General features: G+C 46.8%; 1 protein-coding gene across 1 annotated transcript in view; it reads right to left on the bottom strand.

Moving 5' to 3' along the window:
- Marco (macrophage receptor with collagenous structure) overlaps positions 1-16,560 on the bottom strand; it is a 33,085-nt gene extending 16,525 nt beyond the window's left edge. Inside the window, exons 1-5 of the mRNA XM_051203979.1 lie at positions 16,386-16,560; positions 3,498-3,599; positions 2,691-2,906; positions 2,270-2,305; positions 38-82 (exon numbers count right to left, since the gene is read on the bottom strand). Coding sequence (XP_051059936.1) covers positions 38-82; positions 2,270-2,305; positions 2,691-2,906; positions 3,498-3,599; positions 16,386-16,494 — 508 coding nt within the window. The 5' untranslated portion in view covers positions 16,495-16,560. The remainder of the gene's footprint in view (positions 1-37; positions 83-2,269; positions 2,306-2,690; positions 2,907-3,497; positions 3,600-16,385) is intronic.
- Positions 16,561-17,195: the final 635 nt, after the last annotated feature.

Here is a 17,195-nt window from a genome sequence, read left to right on the forward strand (position 1 = left end):
CCTTGTCACTGAGAAGTCCACTGTGACACCGACTCACCTGCCTCTCCTTTGACACCTGGTGGGCCCTGGAGTCCCGGGACACCTGGGGATAACAGGATTAAAATATGAAGTTAGGGACCCTGGGGAAGGCAATAAGATGGCTCGCAGCTGGCTGGGTAGGAAACAAAGGAGTTGAGAAGTTAACAGGGAGAACAGGATTCTGGGAAAACCAAGACCAACAGAGCTGGTCTCAGCAGGACCTGGATGGCCTCCCCCCAGTCTTCCCTCAAAGTTCACGCACAAGGTGCCTTTGCCCTTTCCCCTAATGAACTTCTCAGCTTCACAAGTGAGCACACCTTGAAACACATTTTCTACAACTAACACAGCTAATTGCAACAGACTGCATGGTGGGCAAGCCTCCGCCTCCAGGGCTGGGAGATGGCTTGGCAGTTAAGATGCTCTTGCAGGGGATCTGAGGTCAGTTCCTGGCACGCAATCAGGCACATGTGCCTGTATCCCCAGCTCCGGGGCATCTGCCTGGCTTCTTCACACACGCATGTCCCCACACAGACACACACTCGTACATGGCACCAGCTCTACCTGTGTCCTGGCGTGATTTATTCTCCCTGCCATAATTGAGATCAGACAGAATTCAGAGGGAGACATCTCCCCCCTCATGCCAAAGGAGAAAAAGGGTTAAGAATATAGCTTAGAGGAGGAGGGGAAAGAACACAGGGTCAGAAGACAGACTGGACCTGGGGTTCCATCATGACCCTCACACCCCTTTGCTCCCTTCTCGCCAGGTGGCCCAGGCAGGCCAGGGGTTCCAGGAACACCTGGGGCCCCTTTTGGACTTGGGGGGGGCAGCGAAGAAGAGCAGAGACAGCAACTAGTAAAGCAATAGTAGACGATGATACATTTACTCGGCCTCTCAGCAAGCATCCACTGAGTCTCAAGGGCAAGACTAGCCTGGGAAGGAATCAAGAACTGCTTTCTCCAAGAAGCCTGTGGTCTGGGAGACAAGGAAGAGACTAAAGAGAATCTCGTATGAAGAAGGCACGACTTCAAGTCCGGCTAAAGCTTGGCTAGGAGGCTGTGCCCCGTGTCTGTGGCGGGAAGCCTGGGGCTCTGGGCGGACGCACTTGCTCATAGTAACTGCCTATACCTAAGGCAAAGCCAAGACATCTGGGCTCCATGCCTTCCCTCTGCCCTCAGTAGCTGCCAAACGAGCCTTTGGGCTTTGACCAAGCTAGGCAAGCCATGAAGTGAGGGAGAGAGATAGCCTGATAGATGGGACCTGAGAAGCCCAGACTCCCACAGTTCTGGCTCCCTACGGCACTGCTTAGGTCGCACAAATGTGACATGAAATTCCCAGGAACAAGCCATGCCTATGGTAAAGATTCTACACAGCTGTTGGCCAATTAGAACTTGCTTGATTTGTGGAGAGTTGGAATGTTGCAGGCCCAGAGCCAAATTATCCTAAATTATCTCTAGCCTCGTAATAGCCATTTACCATGCATCTCTGTGTGACAATCAGATCACAAAGCCTTCTGAATGGACTAGCAGACCCTTTAGCTTCTGTGAACCAACCCAAAGGCTAAGAATGTCATTAGATAGCATCTGAGGCCTAAAAGCAGGGGTCTTTCTGCTCTGGAGTAATCTACTTAGCTAACTGATGATGCCACCTACACATTTTTTTTTTAAGTACCTTGATTTATGATTTCCTTTTGTTCTGTTCCTATCAAAATTTCTTGAAACGTATCACACTGGAACAAGGTCCACAAGGTCACCTGAGTCCATGCTCACCGGCCACAGCCATTTATATGTGGTTGCGGAATAAACCACCTCTAGTTCCCTTTAGGTGAGAGTTGAGTCAACAGCACACAACGCTGTTGTAAGCACAGCCCTCTGGGAGAGCAGAGCCTAACACCCAAGGCTCGTGCCAACACCGAGTGGTTAAGTCCGAGGCACTTGATAGGAGTGCTTCTGGGAGACAAAGAAAGTTCTGGAAACCTGGGACATTTGGGGAAGATGGGAGGGGGAGATAGATGGACCATCCAGGGAAGATGGCAAGGTTTGGATGTTGGAGACAGAAGGCAATCCTTTGGGACAAGGGGAAGGCAGAGGCCCAGAGCCGGACGCCCCCCACTCCATGGGGTAGAGAGGTGGGCAGCATAGGCACTGAGCAGATCATTGGAAGGTAAGCTGAACTTAGAAAATACATAGACAGCTCCCATCTAAGGAGCCTTCCAGGGAATGGCGCGGTGGGTCAGACAGGAAATGAACATACCTGGGGAGCCTCGTTCACCCTTAATCCGGAACAGCTCTGTGAGGGAAGGAGAGAGGGTTGCAGGCTGAGCCGGGGCGTGGAGTGGAGCTTGGATCTGCTCCCGCGCCCCTCCCAGAGCTCACAGACTGCATTGGAAGGCTAGGCCCTCGAGGATCTTCCAGCCTTGGAGGTTTGAATGTGTTCAGGAAAATAAGCTTCGAGTGACCAGGAACCGGAAGTTGGGGAAGTACAGGAATACTCAGCTTAGCCCATATCTGTTTGCAAAGGTTCCTGAGGCTAAGGGAAAGCCTGTCTGGGTTGGTCAAAAGGGCTGTTTTGCAGGCTGGGCATGGAGATGGAGCTCTGCTGTTGAGAGCTCAGCCAGCACGCACGGAGACCCCCGGCTTTTGTCCCCAGCACTGCAGAGAAGGTGTGGTGGTACCTGGGTTCCGCGTGAGGTTATCCATCTGCTGAAGCAGTTGCTCCTGGCTGATGCGGACCTGTGTGACCTGGACCTGTAGGGCTTGCAGCCCCGATGTTCTGGCTGCCAGGTGTGTTTTGGGATTTGCCAGCTGTGGCGAGAAGAACGACCTGTCCTCAGCAGCCAGGGTCTCGTTGTCTAAGCACTTCTCCAGGATCCACTTATGCAGACTGAGAACTGGAACCCAAACCCAAAGCACCATTCAGGGGCCTCATCGAAACCTGATACATTGGTGCAAGTCTCAGAAATTCTGTGTCCCATGCACGTGACTTCTCTAGTGCATAGAGCTTCAAACACAAACTCTGTGCACTGCGGGGGCGGGGGGTGGGGGGGAGGAAACAGGATGGACTCCCCACAGTGGGTCCCTGGGACCTTTTGGCCAGCCAGCCTAGCCATCTGGTGAACTCCAGGCCAGAGAGAGACCCTGTCTCAAATGGACAATGTCTGATAAATAATCCTCAAGACTGTTCTCTGTCCTCCACACACATGTGGATACATGTGTATGCATACTTGCTACACACATTTGTGTAGAGAGTGAGGAACAATCTACACTTGTCATCTGGCTTCTGTATGTACACACACACACACACACACACACACACACACACACACCTTCATTCCTCTGTTACCTTGGTGGGTCTAACCACTCTACTCTCCTAGCAGGAGGGCAAAAGTGCTCTCAAGATGCCTCCTTTCAGCCTGAACTCTGCACCAGAGGAGCTTAGGTGCCACTCCATGAAGAGCCGCACAGGACCAGGAGCATCTCACCTTTAAGCATCAGCAGGGTGGTACCTGCTGTGAGCAGGATCAGGTGGATGGCCATGATTGTCATGCAAAAGCTCCCCCAATTTCTCTTCTTGGGCATTGGATCTGGAATACAAGAAGAGAAGTAACGGCTTCAGAGGTGCACAGATGGAGCCAGCCTGGGTCTGGTCACACATGGTGGTATAACCTTTGGTGTCCATGTACATGCACCCACATACATGTGAATGCACATACACACATGTACCACCCACTCACAAACATGCCCAAAAGAATTCAGAGTTTCCATCTAGCCTAGAGTCGGGTGTTTGGTGACTAGGGACTTGACTTTGCAGGTGTAACCTACACTCTGTACACAGTGGAGGGGGCGATGAAGTTCTTAAGCTCACGTTTACTTGTTCATCTCTTTGAAGGTGGAAGAAATACAAAGAAAATGTCTCTTCTATGTGATTTTGGCCCCTGAGAAAGAACTTCCCTAGTTCAGAGACTGAAAGGGGCCTCTGATAGATCCCCAGGGTCTTCCCTGGGGTAAAAGAGGGATACTGGGCAGAAACCTCAGGGACACATTCTGGATTGTGACAGTATACTTTATGGGTTCCAGTAAAGAGAGAGACCTTTGCTAGCTCCATATACATGAGCACACACCACACACACACACACACACACACACACACACACACACACACACACATTCATGTACAAGAAACACACTGTGCATGCAAACACACATGCAAATGTGAGATGTTAAAGGCAGAGAACATTTAAAAGCTAAAGAGAAAGGACTGAAGGCAGTTAGGAAGGACACACTATCTGCAAAGACACACTGACTGGAATGACAGGTGATGCTCTGTCTGAAACCATGGAGACCAGACCTGAGTGGCACACTGTGTTTTGTAGGCCGAAAGGAAAGACTTGCCGACCATGACTTCTCTTGTGAATGAAAGTCTCTTCAGGAATGAATGGGGGATGTAGACTGTCTCAGACGAAAGGAGACCAGGAGAATTTAAAGAACTTCTCCAAACAGGAAATGAGAATAGAAGGCCTATGGCTTTAAAACAGAAAGAGAACAATGGAATGGTTAGAGACAGGGACACACACACACACACACACACACACACACACACACACACACACAGAGTTTCTAAAATCACACTTCATGGTCGAAAATTAGTAAATATTGCTGTCTTCTTACATTGTGCACCATGCATGGCAAGGAAATTCTTAAGATAATTGTACTTTTAACGTGTGGAAGGGCATACATAGAAATAAAACGTCTGTACGTGCCTGTCAGTGGGGAAAATACCAATTCCAACAGATGGTGGCATGTTCTGTACGTATATTACAATGCCCAGAGAAGCCCCTAAAGAAACTGCTGTGGTTTAAATGTGTCCTGTTCCCATTGGCTGGAGAGTGTGAGCACCCATTCTCCAGCTGGTGATGCTGTTTTGGAATGCTATCGATCCTTTAGGAGGTGGAGCCCTGCTGGAGGAAGTGAGTCACTGGGGGTGGACCTTGAGGCTTAACGCCTGGCCCACTTCCTATTAACTCTGTGTGCCATGGGCAGCCACCTTCTGCTCTTGCTACCATGCCTTCTGTGAGGCTGCTATGTCTTTCCAGCTGTGGTGACTCCGTCCCTCTGGAATTCTGAGCCAAAGTAAACTCTTTCTCCCTTAAGCTGCTTTTGCAAGGAAGAAGTAGCCAAGACAAAAAGCCCTTCAAGGGATACATTCAGATGGCATTTCAAAATGCATTCAAATAGTTCGTTGGAAAGAAAAGCCAGAAAATAAGAAAGGAAAATAGGTAAGGGGGAAAAACAGAAACTATACAGTAAAATGGTCTGTGTTAAACCCAACATATGGATAATTGATATACCTGTAAACAGTCCCAGACTACCAATCTGAGCACACATGTTGGCAAGCTGAATTATACAACATTACACAACTACATATTATCTAGAAGAAACCAAACAGCACAACTTAAAACTACAGAAAGAACAATTAATACAGCCAAAAGGAGAAAGATACCAATCAATAAATATAATCAGAGATTTACATTTTGAAACTTTGATCTCAACAACTGATAAAAACCTACAAAGGCACAGAAGGACAGGGCACCATCAATGAATACCTAATGAACAGTTACAGAACACTCCATCTAATAACAGCCAAAGGCTCATACTTTTCATCACACACAGAACATTCATTCACCAAGATTGATCGTATCCTGGGTCAAAACAGACCTCAATACGATGCGAAGGAAACAAGGCTGGGGGCTGGAGAGATGGCTCAGCCAGTAAAACGCTTGATGCACAAACATGGACACCTGTATTCAGATCACAAGAACCCATGTAAAAAGCCAGGTGCACTAACGTTCTTCCCAGTGCAAGGAGACAGAGACAGGAGGGCTCCTCTTAGCCCGTCAGTCTGGCTGAATCTATAAACTCCAAGTTCAGTGAGAAACTTCTAAGCAATGGGGGCTGGAGAGGTGTCTCCGCAGTCAAGAGCACTTGCTGCTCCTCCAGAGGACTCAGGTACAATTCCCAGCACCCACACCGGGTGAATCACAATCAGTCACCTCCAGCTCCAGGGAATCTGATGCTCTCTTAACTGCTAAGCCATGATCTCTCCAGCACAATACTACTATGCTTAATTATGGTTATCTATTGTTGTTTATTAGGAAATAGCAATGTCGATGAATTTTATATGTTGACGGTGTAGCCTATAGCTTTGATGAACTACTTATTAGTTTTATGGATTTCTTAAAGATTATTAGGGATTTGTTGCAAATAGGAATGTCTTTGTTCCTTCCCAAGCTATGTCTCTTATTTCCTCTTCGTTCTTCATTGTACTGGAACTCTCCATGGCTACACCGAGAAAGAGGACTGGAATGGACATCCCTGCCTTGTTCCCAATCTTAATAGAAAAACACTGTTTAACAACTGTATGATACTAGCTTTAGATATTAGCAGATGCCTTGTTATTAATTATTTTTAAGCTATTTACTTTACTTTCATGTGTTTGTGTGTGGTCCTGTGTACGAATGCACACGTGTGTGTACACACAGCATCCAGAAAAGAGCACTTGCTGTCCTTCCAGAGGATCCGAGTTCAGAACCCAGCACCCACATCAGGAGGCTCAGAACCACCTGTAAGTCCTCTCCAGGGGATTAGGTGCCCTCTTCCAGCCTCCAAAGGCATCTGCAAGCATGTACACATGCACAAACACATGCATGCATGCACGCACATGCACAAATAAAACAAAAATGTTATCATTTTAATTTTTAAAAATTAAATTTAGGATTTAATTTAAATGAACTTAAAATAATACAATTTTAATTTTAAAATTTAAGAATTAAACCACTCATAGTAAATGAAACCCCTCATAGTCAAAGAAAATAAAATATTTAGATGCAAATCTAACAAAACAGATACAGGATTTGCATACTGGGAATTACAAAATTCTAGTCTGGAAAACTAAAATCAAGACTTGAAGAGACGTACTATGTTCATAGGTTAAATCTGTACGGGGTAAAGTTGTTCATTATTCATACATTCATTTAGAGGCATGACAATTCCTACCAATAACTGCCTCAATATTTTTATGTAGTAATAGACAAGCTAATAGTAAAATGTATGTGGAAAGGCCAGGCAGTAGAATAATTAAAACCATCTTGTAAAGATTAGAATGTGAAGAACAGCTCTATATGGTATAATAATCAAGACAGGGTGGACATAGGAGAGGGCTAGTCATAGAACATGTGAACCATTGTGGAACCATCCTTTGTGGTGGTTTGATATGTTTCCTGAATATTTTTCCAAGACTTTTGTGTCAAAGGTCATGAAACATACTGGTTTTTAATTTGTTGTTTATATGGCCCTATTTAATGTGTGTGTGTGTGTGTGTGTGTGTGTGTGTGTGTGTGTGTGTGTGTGTATAGTAGACACATGGTATCAGCAGTGCCCAAGACTTAACTAATCATGATGTGAATTCACGGTGTTTCTGGTAGGGTTGTCATTGTTGTGTGGCATGACTTCTCAGCAGTCTTGGTCACATGACTTCCCTGAGCATGCCATCATGTCACGCAGTGCCAGTGAGCACCACCTGCAGCCCCTGTATGGGTTCCAAGAAGCTGTATGTTGGCTACCTGGTTGACTGTGCGTGTGAAGTGTTCTGCTCTTACCTAACAGATTGATGATGGAAAACAAAGATGGTGCATCAACACTAAGGCAGGCCATCCTCAGAGGCTGTGGAAATGAAATGCATATTCACATAAACATTTTCATAAGTGGCTATAGCACATAGGGAACACAGTCCTAATGCCCCTCAGGATGACCACTTACACTGTGGGTCATACTGTGGGTCACAGAGCCAACTACCGGGATCTGGCTGTCTCAATGGCTCTCTCTCGGGCACTGCACTGTGTGAGAAAATGGAAAGCCCTGACTGGGGAAATGGCTCAGTGTGCTGAGTGCTTGCTGTGAAATTGTGAGGATTTGCGTGTTGCCTGCAGTAGCTCTCCGTGCTTTTATAGAGAGAGGGGAGGGGAACACAGGAGAACCCCAAGAAGCTCAAAGGCAGCAGCAAAATGAGAGACCCTGTCTCAAACAAGGCAGAAGACGAGACCTGACATCTGAGCTGAACCTTTGACCACTACTGCATGTCATGGCATGTGCACCTGCATACATAATATACACAAATGACACATATACACCATACACATCACACATACAAAAAGAGAAAAAATAAAAGCTAATCTTTTAATTAAATTTTTGTGTATCTGTGGCGTCCACGCATGCACACATGCTTACATGCATGCGTGTGCGTGCACTCGCGCACGCGCACACAACACACACAAGCCTACGGCACACATGTAAAGGTCAGAGTTCAGCTTGTTGGAGTTACTTCTCTCCTTCTACCATGTGGATCCTGGAGGTTGAACTCAGGTTATCCCACTTGGCAGAAACTACTTCTATCCACTGAACCATTTTGATGGCCTCAAAACCATTCTTTAGAAAGTTACACATGGGCCTGGAGAGATGGCTCAATGGTTAAAACACTAACTCCTGTTCCAGAGGACCTGGGTTCAATTCCTAGCACCCACATGGCAGCTCACAACTTGTCTGTTAACTGTCCAGTTTCAGGGAACCCAATGCCCATGGCAATACACCAATTCACATTTTTTAAAAAGTAAAAGAAATTTACATATGATGCCATTTGTCTAATATTTCCAAAACAGCACAAGTGTGGAGAGAGAGAGAGAGAGAGAGAGAGAGAGAGAGAGAGAGAGAGAGAGAGAGAGAGAGAGAGAATTAATTTGTCCTTGGCAGAGTGAATGATTGTAAGGGTCTGAGGACTATCTGTGGCATAAAACCTAGTGTGAGTAGTAAATGCACATATGTCTGCCCATGACTCATAGGATGAATTAGAGTCTAATTGTGGGTCTGTAACAAAACCATGCAAGGAGCTATGCCCGAAAGAAAGTGGGTGAGAAGTCACAAAGGCCTTCTTGGACATATTTCCATACTTTCTATGGCTCTGCCTAGTGTTTCACAACAAAAAGGTTTTGTTTTCTGAGCCTCTATGGTAAAGTCAGATGTTTCAAGGCTTGAAGACAGAACAACCAGGCATAGTGGCTCACACCTTCAGTCCTAGCACTTGGGAGGCAGAGGCAGGAGGCTCTCTGTGAGTTCAAGGGTAGCCTGGTCTACATAGTTTATTCTCGGACGGCCAGGCTATATAGTGAGACTCTGTCTCGAAAAACAGAGAGAAGAGAGGGAAGAAGGGAAGGAGAGAGAGAGAGAGAGAGAGAGAGAGAGAGAGAGAGAGAGAGAGAAAGAGAGAACAGAGAATGAATGTGTAAAATCAGAACAGCTGTGTCACCAGAGCTGAACTTGAAGGGACTTTGGGGTGTGTCAGAAGGCTTCAAGGTATCTTAGATTATCTTTAGATCAGGAAGAAGGGACACCTGGGGGTCAAATGTGAGCATTATGACAAACAATTACAAAGCCTTAACTTTTCTATTAGCATTTTGGGGTGTTCTCTCTGTCAAGAAAAATTTTGGGGAGACTGAGGAGATGGCTCACTTGGTAAAGTTCTTGCTGTGCAAGCCTGAGGACCTGAGTTCAGATCCCCAGAGCCCACTTCGAACAGGACATCGGAGCACATGCCTGTGAGGCCAGTACCCTGATGGAGGGACTAGTGGGGAGGCTAGGAAACCTCTGACATCGGTGACCCACTAGCCTGGAGTACACAGTGAGAGCAACAGGCCTGCTCAACACCTGAGGGTGCGTGTCACACCCAACACACACACACACACACACACACACACACACAGTATTTGAAAGTGTGTGTGTGTGTCCACAAAGGTCATAAAAACTCATTGAATCCCCTGACGTGGGAGCTCGGAACCGAACTGAGCTCTTTCAGAAGAGCAGCCAGTGCTTGTGACCCATTAGCTGCCTCTCCAGCTACTCCCAACAAGATTTTAAAATTTTGTTATTATTTGATAATTTCTGCATGTATATAATGTATTTTTTGCTCATACCCATGCCTACAACTCTTTGCAGACCTCCCACCACGGTCCCTTCCAATTTTATGCCCCCCCCTTTTTAAACCATGGAGTCTACTTAGGGCTGGCTGTGTGTGTATGGCCACTCACTGGAGCCTGGGCAACCTGCAGGGGCCACACCCCGAAGAAGATGTAGGGAGCCACACACTTCCTCCTGATGCTCTCCACTCCCAGGCTCATTGAATGGGAATGGGGCTTCCTGAGCCCTTCCCCCTCCCATGCAGGAGTGCTCGGGGGCTTAATCCTGTGCACATCTGTCTGGCCACAACAGCTGCTGTGAGTTCATGTGAGTCTCGTGGTGCCCAGAAGGCACGGTCTCACCCCAGCCCTGCCCAACCTCTCGCCTTCATGATCTTTCCATCCCTTCTTCCTCCATGTTCCCTAAGCCTTAAATATAAAACATACTTCTATTTCTTAGTTCCCTTAGCCAGGACGTGATACCGATTTAGGGCTACGTCTATACCCACTCTCTATTCCTTTGCACTTTGAGCAGTTCTGTAGTAACTGCTGGCCACCATCCAAAGCTCCTCCAATGAGGGAGGAGAGAGAGGTACATACGTACATCCATCCACGGAGAGTTTGAAGGGGTGCACTGGGATCACAGAACAGGCCGATCTTTTAAAGGAGAAAGCACTTAAGTCTAAGCGCTGGAGATGTGGAAACAGCATATCATGTGAGGAAAAAGAGGTCATGGCTGAGAGTTTGGGTGTGAAAGGTCTAGGTATGCCCCTGACTCACAAGGGCTGCCAGTGTAGAGACAGAAGTTTAAAAGCAAGCAGAAGAATAGAGTTTGGTGTTTAGGGAAGGTGGTGGCATCAATGCCTACACCCCAGGGATTCTGTAAGAACTCTTCCTTGGGCTCAGATATCCCACCAACCTTAGCTCATGGCTAAAGGATCTGGCTTGAGTGTTCTGTGTGCAAAGAGAGCTCTTGCAGGTGACACCCTTCAAGATCACAAAGCCGTGTGAGTGTGTGAGTGTGTGTGTGTGTGTGTGTGTGTGTGTGTGTGATTGCTTCATCATACTCAACATCCCCAGGTGTGTGCTATAGATACATGTGATTTTTATTTCTTAATGTCTCACAAGATCTGTGACAGGCTGGGGTACAACTCGGCTGGAGAAGTGTTTGCTGCACAAATACAAGGATCTAAGTTTGACGTTCAGAACCTGTGAAAAAGCCAGGTGTGGGGACATTAGAATTCCAATGCCAGGGAAGCGGAGGCTGGCAGGTCCCTGGGGCTCACCAGCCAGCCATAAGCCCATTTAATGGTCAATAAGGGAACTCATTGCTAGAGAGATAGGAGAGTGTGACTGTGGGAACACATCTGGGCCAGAGAGAGGAAGGCAAAAGAAGATTTTCCTTTTTCTATGAAAATCAAAACATCATTTTTTAATTAAAGTGATAGGAAAATGCATATGTTTCAAACTCAAACTACAATGAGATTATCAAGACACATCTGTGAGAATGGAGAAAGACAAATAGAATGACAGAGAGATGCTGTCAAGGGAAGGAATATTTCAAAAGTCTGTGAGGTTCACATCTGGACGTTTCAGGAGTATACAGTCAGAACACCCCATAGTATTGCTGAGTAGCTAAAATAATTAACAAAAGCTGTTGAATCGACTCAGGCTTATAAACCTAGTACTCCGGAGGCTAAAGTGTGAGGGTCATGAATCTGAGGGCCCTGTCTCAAAAAGGAAAACGTTAACATTATCAAGCTGAAGACAGTGGCAGATTCTATTTCATGACGGGCAGCAATAGGAATTAACGCATGAGGAGACTAGAGTATAGCTCAGGCAGTAAAGTGCCTGCCGGGCAGGCACAGGCCATCCCTGGGCTCCGTTCCGAGCACCACATACACTAGTTCTGGGGATGCTGGTTGGTAATCCCAGTACTTGGGAGATGGAGGCAGGAAGATGAGAATTTGAGGTCATCCTAGGGAGTTCCAAGTCAATCTAGACGACAGAGATGCTATGTAAAAAGGAGGAGGAAGGGAGGAGGTTGACAACACACTACAAATGATTTTCAGTGATTTGTTGTTTGGAAACCATAGCAAAAACCATATTTGTTTTTGCAGGTTTTTTTTCCAGAAGAAAATCAAAGCAACTTGGAGCCATGCATTACTGAGCATCAAAGCCATTTCAGTTATCACAGGAAACTGAGAGGTCTCCACACTTGCCAAATCTCTCAGCAATCACTGGCCACAATGGCACTTTTCTAGAAGGTTCCATAGATCCCTGATCCTCATACTAGAAAGTAGGGAGTTGTGATGGCACTGGGGGGAAAGTGTTCCATCCCCTGAAGTTTTTCAGGATTTTGTTGAGGTTTGATCTTGGCTTAGGGCTCACATTTTTTTCTGTGAAGCATAGTTATAATCTGAGTCTCAAGTCTAGAGTTTGTCCTTGCTGCTTACCCTATTAATCTGACATCGAATCTTTGCTCAGGACATTCTCTGTTTTAGTGTGGTGTGTGTGTGTGTGTGTGTGTGTGTGTGTGTGTGTGTGTGTGTGTATGAATGAGTGTATGGGCATGCACTTGACACATAGAGAGGTTAGGGAACAACCAAACATTTGCTTGTACCACTTCCCAGCATGCCACAGGAACACTGGGATCATACACAGGGGCTACCATACCTGCCTGGCTTTAGGTGAATTCTAGAAATCTGAACTCAGGTCCTCACTTGCACAGTACTAACTTTACACCAGACTCCCATGCTCCTCCCTCTCTCTCTCTCTCTCTCTCTCTCTCTCTCTCTCTCTCTCTCTCTCTCTCTCACACACACACACACACACACACACACTCAATTGCTCATTCTCTCTGTGTGTATGTGTGTCCTTGTTTTGTCTGCGTTCCTGTTTGTGGGATGTGTGCGTACACATGTGTGCAAATGTAAGTGTGTATACACATGTGTGCAAATGTAAGTGGAGGCAGGAGTTGACATCCAGTGTCTTCCTCAACTGATCCTCACCTGATTTTCTGAGACAAGATCTCTCATTTAACCCAAAGCTCAGCAGTTGGCTAGGCTAGCTGACCAGGGAGCTTCAGGGACCCTCTTGTTCCCACCTACCCCCAGTACTGGGTACAGACTGTACAACCCTAATCCTGCCCAGTTTTCCCGTGGCCACTGGAGATTTGAACTCAGGTCCTCATTCTTGAGTACCAGACCCTTAACCTGTTGAGCCATCTCCATCATCCTTGTTTTACTCCTTTACAGCTACTGCCTTGGTCATCTCTTGCTGCCAAGCACCCTGGCTCTCCACCTGTCTCCCACCCACCACAGTGAGCAACCTGAGTTGCAGACCAGTGCACTCAACCTCAGCGCATCCCTCCAGCCTAGTGACCTCAGGGTTCTGCCGGTGTCCACCCCCAGCACTGGGATTACCTGTGCACATCACCACCCCTGGCTTTTTTTTTTTTTTTTTTTTTTTTAACATGAGTTCTAGGAGGGAACTCAGCTTTTCATGCTTGGGAAGCAGGCCTCCAGGACATGAGCAATCACCTCAGCTTCTAAGGATGCATGGATGGAGACAGGCGATAGATAGATACATAGATAGATAGATAAATAGATAGATAGATAGATGACAGATTGATTTTTCTTCTTCTGCAAACCATGACATCACATGATGACTAGGGTCGCAGTGAAGAATCTGAGTCAGCATCTAGTCCAGCCTGCCCCAGCAAGTGCTGACTTGTAGCTGAATGCTTCCTTGTCCTGGGGGATTGACTCTGAAATCTCGTCTCAGAATGGAACACACAGAAATGCAGTGACTTCAGCTCTCTCCACCCAGAGCTCTTCAAACTCCGCATCAGGACTTTTTGCTTCCCTCCTTATTTGTAACTGGTTTGCACAACCATCATCAACTAACTCCATTCTGCCTTCTGAGATGGCACAAGAGAGATAATAATAGCCTGGGAACTTTGTAGACTAACAACAGAACTCCTTGCGTGTGGATTTTACATGGTTTCGCCATGCTCAGTACAGTTCCTAGAATTGTGAGCCTCATATAAGAGAAAATAGGGTCAAAGCAAATGATGGAAGGGAGGAAGGGAACGTGTGTGTGTGGTGTGTGTGTGTGTGTCTGTGTGAGGGTGTGTGTGGGTGTGTCTATGTGAGGGTGTGTGTGTCTGTGTGTGTTTGTGAGGGTGTGTATATGTCTGTGTGTGTGTGTCTGGAGTGTGTGTCTATATGAGGGTGTGCATATGTCTGTGTGTGTGTGTGTATCTGTCTGTGTGTGTGAGAGGGTGTGTGTGTATGTGTGTGTCTGTCTGTCTGTGTGTGTGTGTCTGTGTGAGGGTGTGTGTATGTGTGTGTCTGTCTGTCTGTCTGTGTGTCTATGTGAGGGTGTGTGTGTGTGTCTGTGTGAGGGTGTGTGTGTCTGTCTGTGTGTGTGTGTGTGTGTGTGTGTTTGTGATACTCTCATCAAAAGATGACATCAGATGCCCTCCTCCAGCATTCTCTGCCTGTTCCTTTAGGCAGAAGCCTGAAGCTTGGGTTTTCTTGATTAGTCTGGAAGCTAGCAACCCCCAATTTTCCCCCTCGCTCTGCTCCTTATCAGAGCCAAGATTATAGCATTTTCATTACCACCTGTGTGAAGGCAGGGATTTGAACCCCAGTCCTCATGATGGTGAAGCAAGCTGAGGTGTCACCCCAGCCCTGGGAACCATTTTTGTTGGGCTCCAGAATTCCCATCTGTCTGTTGCTGCTGCTACTGCTACTGCTTTTCTCTCTCTCTCTCTCTCTCTCTCTCTCTCTCTCTCTCTCTCTCTCTCTCGCTTTCTCTCTCTCTCTCTGTGTGTGTGTGTGTGTGTGTGTGTGTGTGTGAGACATAAGCTTTGACCTCAGGGCCCACCCCAGGTTATATCCATGATGTCCTGTGAAGTTTTCAGTCCCAGCCAGTGTTGTTCAGGAAGGTCAGGCGAGGCAGGGATTGCCCTCCCCACCTTAGTGTGTTCTCTTGAAGACCAGCAGCCCTATTTATCAAGTATCTGTTCTTTGTGCCCAGTGTGGTATCCAGAAGGTAGTAGGTGCTGAATGCAATGGTCAGCTGAATTTTCTAGAACAGCGTATCTTTAAAAGGATTCCGGAGAGTGAGTGGGGATTTAAGGTCAGTCAGTGCAGTGCTTGCCATGCAAGCATGAGGGTCTGGGCTTTATCCTCACAACCCATGTTTAAAAAGCCACGCATAGAGGCTGCAGAGAAGGCTCAGTGGCTAACAGCACTTGCTGCACTATCAGAGGACCTGAGTTCGGGTCCCAGCACCCATACCAGGTGGCTCACAACCCCCTTTAACTGATCACCGTGGAAGACTTTCAGTGCTACGAGTTCCTGAAGATGTCACCTATATGACAGAGCGGCCAATTAAAACATCTTCAGAGGATAATGACAAAGCAGGCAAAGGCTCGCCACCAAGACGGACCGCTGAGTTCTATCCCAGAATCCCACGGGGCAGGAGGAAAGCGAGAAAGAGAGGACTGACTCCTAAAATTGTTCTCTGGCTTCCGCACCTTGGCACATACAAACGTGCGCGCGCGTGCACGCGCGCACACACACACACACACACACACACACACACACACACACACACTGATATATTTTTTTTTAATATTTGAAAGTTGTGTTCCATCTAAGTCAAACCAGTGAGAAAGCTAGGGAAAAATGAAGAATGTTCTCCCTGGTCAACACCTCCACTATCACAGAAGCCCCTTGAGGCATACTAAAGAATGCCGGTCCAAATATATATACAGCTTTGTTCCAGCTCTGTGGATTTTCTTTTTGAAACAGAGCTTCATACAGTCCATGTTAGGCCCAAACTGCACAGCTGAAGACGGCTTTGAACTCCTACCCTTCTGCCTCCACCTCCTCTGAGCTGAGGTCATAGGCATGCATCACCCATTTATGCCACGCTCTGGATCGAACCCAGGGCCTCGTATATGCCAGGTCAGCCCTCTACTGTCTGAGCAGCATCTCAGATCCCACTGGACTTCTTCACATCCTTTGACTTGTAGCATCATCTCATGGGATGTGCATTAAAGAAGGGGCATTTCCTTAACAAGCACTGGCATTGATACAAGAGAAGAAAACACTTGACTTATGAAATTTAAGAAGCACCAGGCTTTAAGTAAAAATCGGCTATACACCAAGGACACAGCACCTGTGGTCAGCGGTCGGTCCAGGAATTCCAGAATGATGCAGTGTAGCTAGTGAGAGTCAGGTGTGAAATGCACCTGGGCACAAGCCTGCCCTCCTATGGTCTTGTCTCTACTTGCGTCCCACCACCAGAGACTAAGTTTCTGTGCAATCGCATTAACAGGGGATTGTACTTTACCATTGATTTCAAAGGTCTCCATCACAGGGAACATGGCTTGGTCAAAATCAGCTCCTTCTTCTGCGCTCGCCAAGAAGGCTTCCTCCTTGAGAATTTCTTTATTTCCCATTGCTAAGTTTTATAGGTGTGCAAAGCCCTGGAGCCAGCAGAAATGTTTCCCCAAGAGGAAGCAGGGCTCCCATTTAACTGCAGCAGCTAGCTGGAGACCCGCACGACTTCCCTTTGGCAATGATTCTTCAATTTGCACAATGTTTCCTGACTATAGAACTAGGCTGTTCCTTAGTGTACAGTTGGTTTTTGCTGAAAAATCAGGCTGTTTGCATGTGGAGTTATTATGCGGGGAAGCTGCCTGTTGAGGGGAATTGAAGAGATCTGGGGAAGACCCTTCTTGTCCTCAGGACCCTAGGTGACACCTAAATGGGCCTTTTCTCTTCCTTCCTTCCTTCTTTCTGCCTTCTTAATCCTGTATTCACACAGACCCAGCTAGCTATCCCAGAATTCTGCAGTTCACACTGAAATCCTTCTCTGACCGACTTCAGGTTGAGTTCATCCTTAGACACAGTGGGGCCCTGGATCGGAGCACGGTTTGGGACACAGACCGAATCCAAACCTATAGTTTAATAATGTCCCCAAGTGCTTTATAGTAAAGTTTAGGAAGTTGGCTGCGAAGATTAAAATGCCTGCTGGGCAAGTATGGAGACATGGATTCAGATCACCAGAAGCTACTAAAAACAAAAACAACAATAAAAACCAGGTGTGGTTGCAATCTCTGTTAGCCTAGAGATGGCAAGATAGAGACAGGTATCCCTG

The sequence above is a fragment of the Phodopus roborovskii genome, unplaced genomic scaffold (assembly GCF_943737965.1).
Source record: "Phodopus roborovskii unplaced genomic scaffold, PHOROB, whole genome shotgun sequence".
NCBI lineage: Eukaryota > Metazoa > Chordata > Mammalia > Rodentia > Cricetidae > Phodopus > Phodopus roborovskii.